Here is a 19,062-nt window from a genome sequence, read left to right as displayed (position 1 = left end):
TCATAATTGTAGACTGTCATTATTTCGTGTTTTATGTCAATTCCCATGTTCATCTTATAAATTTCACAATTTCATCATTTTATGTCATATTTTGTATTTTTTTTGTCTTAATTTAATTTTAATTTAGACTTTTATCTCATAATGACTTTTGATGTCATAATTTCCATTTGTATGTTCCAACTGACTTTTATGCCATATTTATGACTTATGTCATGTATTTTTATCTAATAAATATGACTTAGTTTGCCATAATTTAATCTGTTTATGTGATAACTAGCCTACTTTTTGTCATAATTTCGACTTTCATCCTATAATGACTGTCATCATTTAAGTTTTCATGTTCGAATAATGACATGACTTGGTAGGTTCGAATTTCATCTAGGCCCCACTAATGTTTTTTTTATGTCGTAATGTCACTGTTTAATCTTATAAATATGACTCTATATGTAAATTTCGTCTGTTTATGTAATAATTGTGACTTCTTTTCTCATAAATATTACTTTTCTGTCATAATTATGACTTAGTATGTTATAATTGACACAGTTTTTCTAATAAAAAGTAATTTCATCTGTTTATGTGATAGGCTAACTTACATTTTGTCATAATTTCGACTTTCATCTCATGTCAAAATTAGGCTGTCATAATTATGACTTGGTAGGTTAGAATTGCGACTTTTCGTCTAATACTTGTCAACTTTTTTATCGGATAAATATGACTTTAGTATGCAATAATTTCGTTTGTCACAACTGTGACTTTTTCTAATAAATATGACTTTTCTGTCATAATTATGACGTAGTATATCAATTTTGACCTTTCTTATAATTATGAACTGTATGCCATGATTTGCCCAGGCATGATTTTTTTATTTTGTGTCGTGTGTTTTCAGCGCGCTGCTCGGCCACAGGGGGCGCCCCGCCACTCACTCATTCTTCTCCGCCTCGGTGAACTCGAGCGCTGCCTCTGCTGGTAGTTGTGCGCGAGGAACTCCCGAACTACTTCGGCAACCCGTTATAACGGTCGACATGGCGACCGAGGAAATAACCAAGCGTTTTCTTAAGAAAAGATGAAGATAGCTGATACTCAGTAAAGAATGAGCGAGTGAGTGTGCATTTGTTGTCTTGCGCCTGTGGGATGCAGAACAGCGGGTTTTGCGTGTAATATGTGTTAGTTTCTGGGTGTGGACCGCACACGGCTGGCTAACGGCTAATCTGATAGCACGATTGCAGCATTTAGCCGCCCGGCTAGCCTTGTGTAGCTTCGGCTTGAGCTATTTTTCGGTCAGCACGGGGGCTTGATCGGTGGTTCGTCCGTGCAACATCTAGTTTTTGGCGTTGTCTTTGCCAGTAAATTTGATTTAAGCGTTGTATTAGATTGAAATAGCAATTTCGTTAGCCAGTGTAACTTAGCTTATTAGCTTAGGTTGCTAAACTGAAAGCTGTGTTTACACGGGCCTCCGTTTACAAAAATAGCCGTTTACAGTAATCCACGTGATTATGTATTTGCATCTATTCCTACCACATGTCATGATTCCGCTGCAGTGTTTTGACAGTTGGCTGGATAATAATCTAGTGTTTTGGTCAGGTTAAGCGGTTGCTGTGTTACATAATCGCGGGATATCTTGAGGTTTAGCATATTTCGCATTTATAATCTCTCAATCTCACATCAGCACAAATTTGAGTCTGTTTAATTCTTTTTCTATGCTTACAATCCCTGTTAGGAATGAAAAGAGGGCGTATTTGCTGCTAGCGTATTCAGCCAGCGAACATTGTTTTAGCTTGATAGCTAATTGAGATGGACAGTGGAGAACACAATATTAATCTGTTAATCAATTTGGATTATTTGTGGCAGGTAAATGGGGTTAATTTTAATACGTGTCTATCAAACGAGTTCATGTAACGCTTATACTTTCAGAATTGCTTAAACTACATGAAGTTAAGTTTATTGACAGACGAGGGTAACGGTAGCCTGTGTACACCACAGGTGAATAGTCTAATTGTAACTAATAGATACTTTTTATAGATAATATATATATACATATATATTGTAGTGTTATGTTTAAACATGCTGCGTTGTGTAATGAAAAGGCACTGTTTTGCATACATTTCCAGCACACAAATCTGAACATGGGATAAAGCCTGGTTCATTTTGTCATATTAAATTTAAATGTTTTTACTGTGGGAGTTTTGGACTTCTTCTCTCCTCATCACTCCGTTTGTCAGAAAATACGGTCAGACAAAAATACATTTCCACCATGTATTTAGTGAATAAAATTGTATATAAATCTGGCAAATTATATATGAATAACCCCCTCTGTAAAAAAACTTCAGAATATAGATGGAAAAAAGTGATAGTTCAACCAAAAATGAAAATGTAGTCATCATTTACTCCCCCTCAAGTTGTTCCAAACCTGTATGAGTTTCTTTCTTCTGTTGAACACAAAAGAAGATATTTTAAAGAACGTTGGTAACCAGACAGTTGACGGCACCCATTTACTTCCATAGTGTTTTGTTTTCCTGCTTTGGAAGTCAGTGGCTACCGTCAACTGTCTGGTTACCAACGTTCTTTAAAATATCTTCTTTTGTGTTCAACGGAAGAAAGAAACTCATACAGGTTTGGAACAACTTGAGGGTGAGTAAATGGTGACAATTTTCATTTTTGGGTGAACTATCCCTTTAAAGTTTGGTGAATGTAAATGCTTCTGAAGTTGAGATTTCAGACTCGGTGCATTAGAAAAACTAATTTTGAGCAAACAGCTTTTGAAGATAGCTATTGTAATTTAAAAGTCTACAGATGCAATTAGATGAAGTGTAATGAATTTCCACTTGTCTGAAAGTAATGGAAGTAAAATACAAACCAATGGTTTTGCCTGTAGTGTCTTGCCGTAATAATCGCTCAATGTAATATTCCTTGACAAAATTCTTTTCAGAAACTAATAAAAGACTTTTTAAAGAATGTAATCTTATAATAAATGTTTAAACTAGTCAGACGTGATTGATCTTCAATAAGCCAGTCGGTTACTGTATCTAACTGCATAACTGTGTGGGTTAATGTGTATCATGACAGTAAAGATATAGTTTCCTAATTTCCGTATGTGTCAGATTATTCATCAATGGCATCTCTTTTGTTCCAGGTTTCAGGTTTCACACCATGTGATGATCACCCGGGACGTGTGAACTTATTTAAGAACTCCTGTGTTCAGAAGATTTTTTGATTCCAGTGGAATCTTTCATCCCCCCCCCCCCCATCTATTATTTCCTTTTTGTTAAATGACACACCCAATCACACATACACCTGCACGCACACCCAGGAGAAGCGCCCTCACCCTTGTTTACATGTAGAACAACCTCGCTACAATGCCTGTACAAGCTCCACAATGGACAGAGTTTTTACTGTGCCCCATATGCACCCAGACGTTCGAGGAGACAGTGCGTCGGCCCATCAGTCTGGGTTGCGGCCACACTGTTTGCAAGATGTGCCTCAACAAGCTTCATCGCAAGGCCTGTCCCTTTGACCAGACGGCCATCAACACCGACATCGAGCAGCTGCCCGTCAACTCGGCTCTGCTACAGCTGGTTGGGGGTCAGGTGAGGCGTTTCGACCGATTTTACCAAGCAGCGTAATCGTAGTCTTTCAGATCTCTCATTGTGTGCTTCATTTCATTTGTCTTTTTGTTTCAGGTGCCCAAACAGCAACCTGTGGCGCTCATTGCGTGCCCAGAGGACACCAAGCATTATGATGAGGCTCGGCAGTGCGTTGAGGAGCTGGCCCTCTACCTCAAACCCCTCAGCAGTGCACGAGGTACCTGACATGCTCTCATATGGTCTTTAAAGTAACGGTCCACTAAAATGAATGTTTTCATTTAATTTAAAATCCCCCCAAAAATTGATGGCAGGCATGCTACAATTTTTGTTCACACATCAACAGTAAACAGCATAGACTAATGCCGAGTTCACACTGCGCTTTTTTCAAACTCATCAGATCACTGTTCTTTTCACACTGCATGACTATCTGGGTAGCGTAATAGTTGCTGCTGTGTGCTACTGTGTGCTGGGTTACACATTGCATGCCTTTACAATAGGAAGAATCGACAACTCTGTCTGGTCCGCAAACTACGTTTCACAACCAAACACGTGTGAGAAGTGACAAGGAAATAACGCTAGATCACACTTGAGTTAGACCGGGATTGTTATTAAAAATGATATACCACAAGATGCTTGCGATCCAAATCGTCTGTGCGCTGAAAAGGAGAAAAAGAAAAAAGATTATGGAGGAGGAAATGGTTGGGGAGCAAGGATTGTGTGTTCTGCAAAGAAAGTTGGAGGTAAATAAATAATTTTGCAATGTGCTGCTGTTGCGGCTTTTTAATCAAATGTTTGTGCTTTGTTTCTGTTTGATATAATTGTAAATATATTAAGATACTGATATTGTGGTCTATAACTCCTCCCCGAACATCCCGCTGCCCTGTATCTTGCTCTCTCATTGGCTGCAGGTCATCGCCGATGTAGTTGTCAGTCAGAACATATTTCACACAGCAGGATTTTTAATCGCCGACAGGTCCAGATATTTAGCATGCCAAATATCTCAAGGTTTAGATAGTCAGCGATTATCTCAGATCACGTCTTTGATAATACACACTGCGTGATCGTCATTCGCGTGAACGAGCACCGATTTGCGTCCGATTTCTGGCATTTGTCGGCGATTTCGCAAAACCTATCAAGGAAGTGAAAATCGTGCAGTGTGAATCGTCATAAAAGATTGATCTTGAGAATTAAAAGTCAATATTGGTTCAACATAGTGATGACATGTTTACCTGTTGTAGCTTATACATGTAACATATAGATGCTGGCATTGTCAAAATGCATCATCTGAGAAGCGCTAATTAAATATCACTTTTTTAGTCGATGATTTTGGTCCTCCAAAACCATTTCGGGAAAACCTGATTTCTTTTTTTTTGGTTGCCAAAATTACAGTGCATCAATACTTTAAAGTCGCAATGTAACGTGAGTTACATAAATAACAACCCACATCCATATAGAAAGCAGATAGGGTGAATTTTCATTTAATGGCAACTTTAAGCCAGTGTAATGAGCATGACCAAATCATTTTTTTAAATCATATTTTAGGAGTGGGGTTGAGTAATGCTGCTCAGAGCATGCTGAGCCGCCCCATGCAGAGGAAGCTGGTGACTCTGGTGCACTGTCAGCTGGTTGAAGAGGAAGGACGGGTCAGGGCCATGCGGGCGGCCCGCTCTCTGGGCGAAAGAACAGTTACGGAGCTCATTCTGCAGCACCAAAACCCCCAGCAGCTCTCCTCCAACCTGTGGGCTGCCGTGAGAGCCAGGGGTTGCCAGTTCCTGGGCCCCGGTAAGATGACACTTTAAAAACCTATTCACACCAACATAAATGTTTGCCATGGAAATTTTGTTTTGATTTGTCTGTACATTCCAGTGCATAACAAAAAAAAAACACATCTGTTTTAGTACAAGAATAGAGAGCAAAAGAGTCCTTATGAATTCTTCCTCTGCTATGGACCCATTTTCACATTTCCAGTGTTCTCAAAAGCGGAAGTAGCCATAGTTTGGTATACTTCTGTAGTAGTGAATGGGAAAAAAACAACAAATGTGGCTTCACAAAAAGAGGAAAAATATATCGAGAAATTGATTACCATGGTCAGAAGAGAGAACCATGTCAAAATGAGCTTTTACTACCTTAGCTGTTGTATTTCCATGCCAAGGTAATAGAACACAAAGTATGGAGTTATTAATGTACATTTAAGTAAACATTTATTTTAGATAGATTTCTGATGTTCTTAACGTCATCACAGTCTGTGAAAAGGGTCTATTCATTGTCGCTGATCAAAATAGACTGTTCGTGAGCGCCATCAAGTCAAACATTTCTGGAATGGGATCAAAAGCATGAATCTTATTGGTCAGTTTCGTCACAGAGTGATGGAAAAGATATTAGAACACCTCTCTGCAAAACAAAACAAAAAATTGTCCATGTCAGTCTAGACAGATGTAATAATAGTTACAAAATTAAATTGTTTATCTCAACAGATTTTCACAGTGAATATTTGTCCTGGTGTGAACAGGCCTTAAAGGGGACATATCATGCTAAATGCACTTTTTTAGCCCTTAAATGCATTTTGTTGTATATTTGGAGTGTTTAGAAGTACAGAAAAGATGAAATTATTCTCTTCAGGTGCTTCGTTGATATCTTTATATTCTGTTTTGGTCATATTTTTCAACCGGTTCAGATTTTTCTGTTATCTATGACGTTTTGCGAACTAATACGTCACAGTATTTGCAGTGGAACTGCCAAATAAGGACATTGACTTCCGGCCCAGCACTTCGAGCAATCCGCCATTATTATTTCTCGCTGCAATTTTGTAGTCCAAGCTGGATGCAGAAGTTACGAGAGGGTAAGTTAAAATGTTCGGTTGTTGGATGTAGTAACCCACACGCTTCATTACACCGTCTAATGTAGATGAACTGCCGCGCTTGTGGCGCATGTTTGACTGAAAGAACGAGCAAAGAGAGAGAGAGAGAGAGAGAGAGACCCGGTCGCGCGGGCGCTCTCTCTATCTCTCGGAGCCCTACAGTCTATGGTGTAAACATGACTTCACCGTCTCCAAAAGACGCTGTCTTGCTCGCTCTCCCTCGCACATATTAATCAAAATAAATCGACACGGTGGTAAAAGGTCGGAAGACCAAAGTTTCTTGTGTAAATACAGTAACATACCATTGCGATACATCCATATGAAGACGTTGTTCTGCAGGTTCGTCGTCTTCATTTTCATCTCGCTCCTGCTCCGACTCTGGCTCGAACATGTAAGGCTGGCTGGACAAGTCTTCCGTTGTTGACATTTTGTTAATAACGTGTGAATAAAAAGTTTCTGTGCCGCTAGTAATCCTATCTCTGCTATCAGACTACAAAAATGGCCGAACGGGGTGGAGTTGAACCTCTGCAACCTGGAGAGGGGGGCGGGGTATGAAGTGTCTCAATGTTTTTTAAAGAGACCGCACCAAAACGGGTTGCTCTGAGACGCACATCAGAAAAGGGGTAAAAAGGGGGCTTGTGGAGCTATAATAATGAGGAATTCAGACCCAAGCATTGCAGTTCCGCTTTATATAGACTACAAATGTATGATTTATATGAAGAGTTCAGATGCAAAAGCCTCTAAGTGCCATCTGAAATTTTCTCCTAGAATGATCATTTTTATCAAGCTTGTATATTTAAGTTCAGTAATTTCACTTAAATGACAACTAATAGGTAATTTTCATTGCCATTTAAGTGAAATTGCTGAACTTAAATATACAAGCTTGATAAAAATGATCATTCTAGGAGAAAATTTCAGATGGCACTTAGAGGCTTTTGCATCTGAACTCTTCATATGTAAAAAGGAACAATTTAAAAGCATGATATGTCTCCTTTAATTCTTCATTTAACCTATTTGTAGAGTTCTAGTGTCTTATGTCTGCCCTTTTTTTTTACAATTTTTTTTTTTTTATCAACAGCCATGCAGGAGGAGGCACTAAAGCTGGTGCTGTTGGCCTTGGAAGACGGATCCGCTCTTTCTAGGAAGGTTCTGGTCCTCTTTGTGGTCCAGAGACTTGAACCGAGATTTCCTCAGGCCTCCAAAACCAGTATTGGACATGTAGTTCAGCTCCTCTACCGTGCCTCCTGCTTCAAGGTAGCTGTCCTCTATTTTGCACTCGATCACACCCGAGCTCTTTACATGCGTCTTACGAGTTTGTCTGTAGTGTTTCTTTTGTAATTCAGATCTGATGGGAGTTAATTCATTACCATAACAGCTTATTTGCAATAAGATTAACAGCTGCTGCTCAGAGGTTTCAGTTGAGTCTCTTGTGAATTGTAGGTGACTAAGAGAGATGAGGATTCATCGCTAATGCAGTTGAAAGAGGAGTTCCGCACGTACGAGGCACTTCGGCGGGAACACGACTCTCAAATCGTTCAAATCGCAATGGAGGGAGGCCTCCGCATCGCCCCTGATCAGTGGTCCTCTCTGCTGTATGGAGATCAGTCTCACAAGTCACACATGCAGTCCATCATTGACAAGGTGTGACGCCCGTCTGTCTGCACGGCTTGAGAATTTCCTGCATCCTTTCAAATTCCAGAAATAGTATTATGTCTCAGAATAATGGATGGAGATGCTTCTCTTTCAGCTGCAGACCCCAGCGTCCTTTGCTCAGAGCGTGCAGGAGCTGACCATCGCACTGCAGAGGACGGGGGACCCTGCCAATCTCAACCGGCTAAGACCTCACCTCGAGTTGCTCGCTAACATCGACCCCAGTCCAGGTTTGCTAAAAGACAGACCAACCAACCCATTATGATGGACTGAGCATATTTGTGTTATACCAGTGGTTCTCAATTTTTATGTCGCACCCCCTTTAAATCAGTGTTAATTTCGTTGATTTTCATCATCGACAATTTTTCACAGATGAAAACGAGGTGATAACTAAATAAAAAGAGTTTTAAATGACAAAAACTAGAATTGAGCTCTTTTTCACATCTGAATGGACAAATACACACAACTTTATGTGTAAATATCAGTTTTGGAGAGTATTCACGCAGTCGGTTATGTCTTTTTAGAACGTAAACAGTTGTGAGAATATCGGATGTGCATTTGGATCCACGCATTCGGTCTTAAAGTGACAGTGCGTAATAAACCTAATGCCATCATTGCCCTTCATATTAATCAAACAACAAAAGGAAAAGGAAAGCATTCACTGCTCTTTAATAGCTTTAATAAGGATTAATTATATTTCATTTAACTAAACCTGTTAGATTTCAGTTGACTAAATCTACTGTAGATTTAGTCGACTAAAATCTTATTGTATTTCGTCGAATAAAACTAAAAGAATTCAGATTACTAAAACTAAATGGAATTTTAGTCAAAAGACTATGACTAAAACTAAATCAAATATGCTGTCAAAATGAACACGGCTTTAAATCTTTATAAAATTCTTGTTCAGACGGTGACAAGTCAACGGTTTGAAGAAGAAAGATTTGGAGGAATTGGCGTTTGGTGTGCGCCCCCCCCCCCCCCCACACACACACACACACACACATACACACTTTGAGAACCACTGTGTTATACTAAGATATTGAATTCCAGTGAATCAGAGCTGAGCGGTATGATGCATGCTTGCTCTGTTCTGTGATTTATTTTTGCTTTGCTTGATCTTTATTCAGATGCTCCTCCTCCCACCTGGGAGCAGCTGGAGAAGGGGCTGGTGGCGGTAAAGACGGTGGTGCACGGCCTAGTGGACTTCATCCAGAACCACAGCAAGAAGGGCGCCGACACGCAGCAGCCTCCCCAGCACAGCAAATACAAGACATACATGTGCAGAGACATGAAGCAGAAAGGAGGCTGTCCCAGAGGAGCGAGCTGCACATTCGCTCATTCTCAGGAGGAGCTGGAAAAGTGAGTGATGACGTAACATCTTGCATGTCAGGTAAAAAAACAAACAAACATACATTATAATGAGAATCTCTTTTGTTTTTTTTGTGTTACAGGTACCGTAAAATGAACAAACGTCTTGCTGCGCGAGTGCCCTGCTCCCCTGGCCTGCTGCCTGAGGAGGTGATCCCGCTGGAGCCTGGGCGAAAGGCCCTTACCAACGGCATTGTAGCTGGTCCTGGGACGCCTCTTCCCCAGCTCATACCCAGAGGCACAGACCCCTCCACGTATGAGCTCTTACTCAAGCCCAAGATGGATGTCTCTAGCCTCAGTGCTCCTGGGTCGCCACCTGACTCGTAAGCATTTGATTTCGTCAACTTGTTTGACTTCTCGTTCCTTGCTTTTCTGTCATGACTTTAGTATCTGAATTCTTTCGACTCAAACAGCAAGAGCAAAATGTTTTATTTTTTCCCAAATTCAGTTCTATTTTATTATTCAAAGTTTACATTTTTATTTTTCTGAACTCTGCTTTAATGGTTAAAATAAAATTGTAGTAACCAAAAAGCACGAAATGTATAAAATTTAACAATAAAAAAAAAAAAAAATTCTCAATTGAATTTTAATGGTTTAATTAAATGTTAATAATCAAAAAGCATGTCTAATTAAATTCTTAAAACTTTAACAGTTTCATTTAAATAATATAATGTTTTCCCCAGAAATTCTTTTTGTTTTAATTTTTCTGTATTTATGATTTAATACAAAATGATCAAAAATGGTGGTAATCAAATTAAGGCATTATACAGTTATTTTAAATCGTTTAAAATGTTCTGCACAACAGAAGTCTAGTGTTAAAACTAAAACATGGGAAAAAAAATGTGTGCATATAAAAATATGAAAAATAAAAACATTTATTAATTGTTTTATTATGGGCCAATCACTGGCTTCGTCTTCCTCCTCTTCTTTTTCCTCTTCTTCTTTCTCTCGCTGCTCCTGCCGCTCTTGAGTCTATGGCAGCCCATAGAACCGTATAGTAAAAAGTTGTGACATTTGGCACTCTGATAGAGGACAGTCTGAACATTAACCATAGCAATTTTGGAGTCTTTAACTCATGTTTTTGCTCAACGTTTGAACCGTAACGACAACAAATTATTTTCCTCTGATTCCTTAGCTCAAGACGTTTCGATTGCTCCCAATGATGTCATTTTCCATCATGAAAATTTTTCCAACACAAAAAAAACCCTACTTTCGAACTCCTCCAATTTTCACAAAAATGTAACCAGATCATCGTCCTACCATGCTGACACACAAACTCAATAATTAAAGAAAATTCAAGTTGATTTGACAACTCCCGAACGAATTCGACGAAGAGCATGTCAAAATGGATGTGAGGCTACATCTCTGCTTATAACTTCTGAACAATTTGACCAAAAATCATCAAACTGGTTAAGATTTGGAGCAGCATGCCTACTGTAATGAAAGGCGTCTTAATAAATGACTTGGGTCACGTCAAGACAATAGATACCAATTTTGCCATAGTCGTCTGAACTTCCTGTTTATTATTGTTATTATTTTGAGAGGTACATTTTTTTTTTTTTTTTTTTTTGCCCAAAATTGCCAAATTTTATGACATTCCACATTATAAGGTATATTCCATTTTTATGTAAGGATTCTGCGATTTTTGTCCACGCATCACTGAATAATAGGGCCTATAATAGGTTTGGCTTTAACAGGAACAACATAAGTTACCACTGACTCATTTCTGCCTCTTGTTTCTCTTCAGTCTGGATAAATCTGGCTTGACCCTGACACCCCACCCTGTGCCTCACCACAGGGCGGAGCACTTACCCATGCCCAAGCAGGTGCAGGTCGTGCCCAGAGGTGCGCCACAGATGTATTCGCAACAGCAGCCCGAGCTCTTCTACCCAGAGCCAGCCAGACCTGCCTCGGGATCTCAGTATGATACTCAGTACCCAGCAGGTTAGTGCATTTGCTCATATGGATGGTTGTCTGAACAGATTACGAATATTGTTATTCATTGGCTCCCGGGATTCTCGAAGGTCTTTAATGCCGGTGTTGCCACCCAGAGTTTCACCAAAAATTTATCGTAAAGATGTTTTCATCTGATACTGTGTCCTAACTAGATCGTATGACTTTAACAGATGAACTCTGGGTACTGCCGACCAACCAATCAAAATAAAATGTTAACATGCAGAGGATGCAAAGTGATTAAGTGGAATATATATTAGGGTTGGGCGATGTCCCCTAAATTGGCAGTTGACGATGTTTACAGTAAAACATCGCGATGGACGATGATATCGTCGGGGGGGGGGGATGCTACGGAATCGCGCTGACCATCACGAAGAGAGAGAGAGAGTATACTTCTACTGTGTTTACGCCACGGGAATACTCGGCTTGGCATTTTGAAATATTTATGTTTATTTGGCCGTTTAGGCTCGCAACCGAAGACAAAGACTATATGCTTGTCCGTGTTGCGCTCGGAGCGCGCGCACAGCATCCTGTCAGTACAATTCAGTTCTCTTTCGCGACTTATCGCGCTTTTAATATTTCTTTTCAATATAAAGCACATCCTGCTCTCTCATTCATTCATGTTTTATTATTAATAACTTTAAACAGAATCGTCAGCTGAAATCTGCGCGGTTTATCAACAATACGACACATTTATAGGACATAAAAGGGTCTCTGCGGCAAAAGTGAAAGTACCAGCGGCCAGCGGGTGAAATGTTTCGAAATGTCTCTTTGAACAGTAAAGCACCCGTTTCAATAAAAGGATATATTAAAGTTTATATAGCCTACTTTTACATTTTCGGTGCTGTTCTAAAATGATTTTCGCCATCACCTTAAACAAGCAGCAGCTGCTTGAATCCCAGTGCAGGAGCTGTAACTGTTAGGTTACCACAGAAACGTAAGCGGTTAGTTGATTGCTGTGGTGACTCGTGACACTCGCGAACAGCACTGAACACGCACGTCTTAATTTTTTTTATCGTTCGTTGGGAGACCTTGCGAGCCACATGATTTTTGCCTAAGAGCCAGGTGTGGCTCGCGAGCCAGGTTCCCAACCACTGGTGTACACACGAACACGAACTGCCGTGAGACTGGGCTGGTCTCACAGGGTGGGGGCGTGGCATCACGATGGTGGCTCACCATCGTGATGTCGGTCAGCCATCACGGCACAACCCTAATATATATATTTTTTCTTTTATCAGGACGTCCAAGTTGATGACTGTGTTTGCTTGGGGTTTAATGAATAGCTGTAAATGTTTGTTGAGGGAATTAGGCCCATCATAATCTTCAGTTTAATTGCAAATGTATTTATTTGTTAAATGGATCAAAACATTAAATGCTAAAAACTAAAATCAACAATTGTAAATGCTACAAGTAAATTTAAGCATCACAACATTAAAATGTACAGTATGCATAGGCCTAATAGATATTAATTTAGAGATTTACTAAAGATTACATTTAACAAGGTTATTAAAGTAGTGTTTTTAAAGGTTTACTTTTGAATGAGCGTTAGACGGTGATGTAAATGTTTAAAATAATTGCAGAAATGACAATGAACAATTAAATGTCTAATGTCGGCCGATATAATATATAAAAAAATATATTGGCTAATAACTGAAATGTTACCAATTTATTGTATAATTTGTGACTAGAAATGCATCTAATTTCTTCTAAAGGCCCAACACGAATGTTCGGCACAAACATTTGGTACGATTTCGCATGCGATTTGTCTGTGCACTTGTTGTGATTATGATAAATTACCATTGTGTATGAAATGTGCTATATAAATAAACTTGCCTTGCCTTGCCTTGCGCAGACCAATGTGTAAAAAATGGCAGAAATACCCTGGTACACAATGCGCTCCGCTTCAGGACACCTGCTTGTCACGGAGAAGAAAATCAAACACCATTTACATGTTTTCAACCAGCAGTTCAGTTTTTTCTATTTACTGTGGTGTTTGTCAAACATGACTAAATTCAAGAATACAGTCAAGAGAGCCGCTTCAGGATTCTTCCTCTGAAATTCAGCAAAATTGTCTGTCCGTGAGCGCCATCAAGTCAAAGTTTTATGTAATGGCAGTGGATCTGTATATGTTACCAAATGCGAATATTATTGTTCGGCCACTATTCTTCGCAGTGCGATGGAGGAGAGATTAAAACACCTCTCTGTGAAATTGACGGCATGCAAATGCTTGTGTTGGTCTGACCAATTGCATTAACAGCTGTTCTTTCAAATTAAAATGTATTGCATGAAATTTGTGAATGAATACTTGTCTTAGTGTGAATGGGCATTTGGATTTTGCTCAATGCTCATAACCTTTGTTTTCTTTCAGGCAACCCCTACCCATACCAACCACAGTATGTGTCTCCCCGCTACATCCGTAACCCGCCTCCCCCGGGCGAGTCTGCAGTGCCACCTTACACAGAGCCCTACCAAGGTTACGGCCCAGAGAGCCAATATCAGGGCCACCACTCTGGTCCCCCTTTCTCAGCCCACACCTATGGACCGCCCCCCCATTACAGTCGCAGGCACGGACACTATCCCGCTCCCCCGCCTCCGTTTGCCCCTCCCAGAGACGACTTGGTCAGGATGAGCCCGGTTCCCTTGGACGTTCCCCCGTCTGCTATGCCTCCACCTCCATCAGGAGCTGCAGGTTCTCTGTACCACCCCCAGGAGACATCATCCAGAGACAGATACCCACCGGACGGGTACTATCCTGCTGGACCGCACCAAATGAGGTCCCACATAAGAGTGAGTTCTGTTCTTCTTAAAGTTTTTGCATGCTAAACAATAGTTTTCCTTGCTTGATATGTATGCATATAACGTGTCAAATAAAGTTGTAGAAATAGGTAAATGAACATGATTATAAACACGCACACACACACACACATGCACATATATATTTGTGGCCATTTTGCTTATGGCCTACAGCTTTGCTTTATCTAAAACTAACATGACAGCAGTATGCAGAGATAATGATTTCTACATATTTAGCACTCTCGTTGCATGCTGCTGTCATGCTCGTTTTAGATAAAGCAAAGCTTTAGGCCATGACCAAAATGGCCGCAAATGATATCACCTCACGAAGAATCCAGCTCAAACCGCAATCTCTGATTCATTGACATATAATGCTTAAGAACCGGTTTGAGTCATTCAAAAGGATTTATGAAACCCTCTTGACCTTGCTTTTAAGTTAGCGGTTTGAATCAGACTCTGTGTGTTATCCATGCATTGTTCAAAGCCATCACTAAAAGAATCCCTCACCGAACCGCAAAGTTTATCTAATTCAAAATTAACCAGAAATAATTCCTGTGATGTATATTTTAGGTTAATGAGACTTTTATTAGTTGTTAATTTGACAGCATGTAATGAATGAATAATAGCACTCTAAAAACATTCAAACACTTCACAAAACATATGAACTAATGTGTTTGTGAATCTTTTCTAGTGATTGTGTAATTTGTTGTCTAAAGTTATTTAAGAGGTACAACTTTAAATTTTAAACAACTTAAAGGTATAGCGGAGGATTTTTTACTTCTGGGTGGATCACCTATACTATTGGTCCTCCTAATTGTCAATCATTCTGGTGAATCAATCAAACTTATTCAAAAAGTGGAGAGGACAGGTCTTATCTAAAATTTGGAAAGATCCTCCACTATACCTTTAATTTCTGCCCATTTTTAGGACGTTTTTATACCAAATCATTTAACTTGAGTACTTGTTGCACTGATTTCCTTAAGCACCTCGAGTCAGTTCAGTTGTTTATATGTTCTCCCTCGGCAGGATCCATACAGCCGCTCTCAGCCCAGTCTGGATGACTTGCATCGCAGGCGCAAGGAGCTGCTTGTCCAGCTGGAGGAGAGAAAAGTAATCTCCCCTCCCCCCTTCGCTGCCTCCCCCACTCCTACACACCCGTTCCCCAACGACTACCCTCAGGAGGTGAGTCCTGAACGAGATCCCCCAATGCTTGCTTGCAGTTATATCATGGATCATGAATATAACACTGAAGCTTATTTTCTCCTCGGAATAAAAAAATAAAAATGATCATTGCAACTTTTTATCTCACAATTCTGACTTGGAGTTTATATCTGATAATTCTGAAATATGAACTCAATTCTGAATTATGAACTCGAAATTTTGAGAGAAACTCGTAATTGTTGGAAAAAAGTCCGAATTGTGAGAATTTGAGTTATTTAGCTTATTTTTACTCTCAATAACTTTTTTGTAATTTTTTTTTTAGTACGTGGCAGAAACCAAAAAAACAGAGTTGCTAGATAAAAACTTGCAGTAGTGAAAATAAAGAATTGTGAGATTAAAAAGTGTTTTTTTTTTTTAATCCGTGCTGGAAACAAGCCTCCCTAATATAATGCTCAACATTGCTCTTCGTAAGTTTTGAATTCTGAATGTCTGCAGTATTTGGAGGACGGCTCTAAAGCCTTTGGAAGTCGGGAGCCGGACTATGCTGGGCAGTATTCCCCGTGGTCATGTGACACCATAGGATCATACATTGGCTCCAAGGATGCTAAACCAAAAGATGTCAGTAATGCTGTGGAGATGATGGCAAGTGATCTACATCACACTTTGTGTTTCCACACATCAACTGAGACTGTAAGTAATGGGTCTTATTGGTTTCCTTCCTGTACTCTCCTACAACAGAATGCAGAGGGAAAAGTTCTGCGTGAACCTCCACTGGACACCCAGCGGCGCTCCGCGGAAGCCAAAGACGACGATCCCATCATTCCCTTTGGTCCTCTGCCCACAGTGTCTCCTTTTGGTGCCATTTCACGTACCTCTAAAACGGGTTACCAGACCACTGGGCCTGTACAGGCCATGGCGTCCTCACAGGTCTCGGGCTCCAAACACATGACAGGTGACTGGAGATCTTTATAATAGTCATACATAGGGATGGAAAGGTGCAATTAACAATTCTTAGTACTTTTCAGTACATTTGAATGGAAGCTTCCACCACGGAATTTTTAAAAAGAAAATTGCGACTTTTTATCTCGCAATTCTGACTCTTTTTTTTCTCTCACAATTGCATGATATAAAGTCGCAATTGCAAGTGATAATGCCAGAATTTTGGAATATAAACTCACAGTTCTGAATATATATTTTTTTTTCAAAATTGCGAGTTATCTCACAATTCTGCCTCTATAAGACTTAATACAAAAACAATTGTTATTTCCCAACCATAAAGCAGGAGTGATGTTCTTCTAGTCTTCAAGAATGATAAGTAGAGATCAGAATTTGATTCACCTAAAGAGTATTTAAAGATTGAATTATCGGAATTTCAATGGTGTATTGGTTCAAGAAGCGACATGAATCTCAGTGTACACTATTGATTTAAAGTGCAATCATGATCTCCGTAGACATTTCAGTAGGAATCCAAACGATCAGAAATTTTGCCTGGCAGAAGTTTTGTCTTTAAGGTTTAAGTTGGTCACCCAGATTCGCTGCAACGTCCAACAGAAAGTAGATTGCTTTGACAGTGACTTCGTACAACGCTACACCTATTAACAATGAGTAATGATGTGATCATGTGGCCGCTCCTGTAGACACCCTGTTCTTGTCCAGCAGTTGTAGTTTTATATTTGGTAAAGTTTGTTTTCCTCTCAGCAGACTATCCGTATGGAAGCCACAGCGGATGGGGCGGAACGTCGTACCCTCAGCACCAGAGCATCAACTCTCAGGGACACTTCAGCGAGCGGTACTTACCCTTGCCTTTTACACTTCCAGAACAGTGTCGACCTCGTCACTGAAATTACTAACAAAAATGTGAAAAGAATATTGAGCAATGTTTTTTTTGCCAGTCTGCCCATGTCTAACCCTGAACGCGAGCAGCTCAAGATTGAGCTCCAGCAAGTCAACCAACAGATCAGTCAGCAGACCCGCGGGATGGAGGTGTGTTTGAAATTTCCATCTAAATTCATGACTCACAACTAAAAACTTTGGTCTTATGGTCATTAATATGAATATCTGCCAGGCTGCCAGTAACTCCATGCTCCTGCAGAGGGAGGCGTGCGCGCTGGCGTCTCAGCCCGCGGCCGGGGGGAAGTGGTCTTCAGGTGGCACTGTGTCCAGTGAGCAGCTCAGCCTGGAGCTTCATCACGTAGAGCGAGAGATCGGAAAGAGAACCCGAGAAATTGCCATTGTGAGTTTTTGTGAGGTTATTTTTTGTTGAAGTGCTCATTCATTCTAGTATGAGCTCACTGAAGCTGTTTTTATGATTGAAGGAGAACCAGGTGGCCCATGAGTACAAGCTGAAGGCCACTGAGAACGGGCAGCCTGACCATAAAGCCCAGCTGGAGGAACTCTCTTTAGCACTGGGGTGAGTGAGGAAACTTGTTTACTAGCTATTTAAGGAGCCATTTACTCAATGTGTTTTTTCATTCCACTACACTACTTTTCTGTTGTTTTTCTACGCAAGCATGCAGTAGACAGACATGTGTGACCGTTGTGTTCGCATCTTTTGCAGCGTTAAAGTTCTTCTACATAAACTTTGAAGCCAGCTTAGGCTCCAATCGTGATGATGTGGTGTATCGTAAATGTTACGTAATGTGTATGTTCTCTTATGATATAAGTACTGATACCAACCCTGTTTTTTTAGGTAAAGCTGGAGTTAATGCAAGTGAACAAAAATGTAAATGATATTGTTAATTACTTCTTATTTAATTTATTTTATTAATCACCCATATAGTCAATTAATAATTTCTTATATTGTTAGATTAGTCAGTTATCAAAATAATTATTTGCAGTCCTAATTGGAGCTATTGTTTTTTTTATGTCCTGTAGCCTGTATATTTATGAATATGTGTATGTATATACACCAGCCACTTTATTAGGTAGACCTTGCTAGTACCAGATTGGACACATTTTGCCCTCAGAACTGCCTTAGTTCTTTGTGGCAGAGATTCAACAAGATGCTGGAAACATTCCTCAGAGATTTTCGTCTCGCGTTTTTAAGAGCAAAAACGTGTTCTGTTTGATCATCCCCTTATGTCTGTCACTCAGACGTCAAATTGAACAGAGAGTGAAACTAAAGCGCTTCTCCTCATGTGGGCGAATGAAGAGAACGACTCGGCTTTTAAAGATCACTTCCGATGACTGACATCACAGAATTTACCGGTAGTTTGGAGCTGATGTGTGAATGGTTTGTTACCGGTAAAAAGCCAGAATGCTGGTGCTTGTGTGAACAGCATATTTGTGTATTTTTACTGAGATTGGCAAGTAATTCTGGCAATTTTACAGTAATTTACCGGGATTGCTGTGTGAAAAGGGCTATTATCATGTTCAAGAAACCAGTTTGAGATGATTTAAGCTTTTGTGACGTGTGTTCAAGGTTCGACGTGTTGTGCGTTCAGAGATGCTCTTCTTCAGACCTCGGTTGTCACGAGTGGTTATTTGAGTTTCTGTTGCCTTTCTATCAGCTGAACCAGTCTGGTCATTCTCCTCTGACCTCTGGCATCAACAAGGCATTTACTCCCACAGAACTGCCACTCACTGGATGTTTTCTCTATTTCTGCCCATTCTCTGTAAACCCTAGAGATGGTTGTGTGTGAAAATCCCTGTAGATCAGCAGTTTCTGAAATACTCAGACTAGCCCGTCTGGCACAAACA

At 40.1% G+C, this 19,062-nt stretch overlaps 1 protein-coding gene across 3 annotated transcripts in view; it reads left to right on the top strand.

Annotated features, from left to right (window-relative positions):
- The first annotated feature begins 938 nt into the window (after positions 1-938).
- rc3h1b (ring finger and CCCH-type domains 1b) overlaps positions 939-19,062 on the top strand; it is a 21,841-nt gene continuing 3,717 nt past the window's right edge. The window contains exons 1-18 of one of the 3 annotated variants that reach the window (XM_084410286.1): positions 939-1,098; positions 3,131-3,584; positions 3,678-3,798; positions 5,124-5,363; positions 7,517-7,692; positions 7,879-8,079; positions 8,186-8,318; positions 9,216-9,447; positions 9,540-9,779; positions 11,204-11,400; positions 13,778-14,196; positions 15,229-15,384; positions 15,859-16,005; positions 16,102-16,315; positions 17,062-17,152; positions 17,256-17,346; positions 17,456-17,596; positions 17,679-17,773. In XM_084410286.1, the coding sequence (XP_084266412.1) occupies positions 3,354-3,584; positions 3,678-3,798; positions 5,124-5,363; positions 7,517-7,692; positions 7,879-8,079; positions 8,186-8,318; positions 9,216-9,447; positions 9,540-9,779; positions 11,204-11,400; positions 13,778-14,196; positions 15,229-15,384; positions 15,859-16,005; positions 16,102-16,315; positions 17,062-17,152; positions 17,256-17,346; positions 17,456-17,596; positions 17,679-17,773 (3,125 nt within the window). In that variant the 5' untranslated portion in view covers positions 939-1,098; positions 3,131-3,353. Of the gene's footprint in view, positions 1,099-3,130; positions 3,585-3,677; positions 3,799-5,123; positions 5,364-7,516; positions 7,693-7,878; positions 8,080-8,185; positions 8,319-9,215; positions 9,448-9,539; positions 9,780-11,203; positions 11,401-13,777; positions 14,197-15,228; positions 15,385-15,858; positions 16,006-16,101; positions 16,316-17,061; positions 17,153-17,255; positions 17,347-17,428; positions 17,597-17,678; positions 17,774-19,062 lie in introns of all 3 variants that reach the window. The other 2 variants (XM_084410284.1, XM_084410285.1) reach the window with 2 other exon arrangements.

The sequence above is a fragment of the Rutilus rutilus genome (assembly GCF_951802725.1).
Source record: "Rutilus rutilus genome assembly, chromosome: 6".
Lineage (NCBI taxonomy): Eukaryota > Metazoa > Chordata > Actinopteri > Cypriniformes > Leuciscidae > Rutilus > Rutilus rutilus.
The sequence above is the reverse complement of the archived record's forward strand: the minus strand, read 5'-3'. Positions and strand labels throughout refer to the sequence as shown.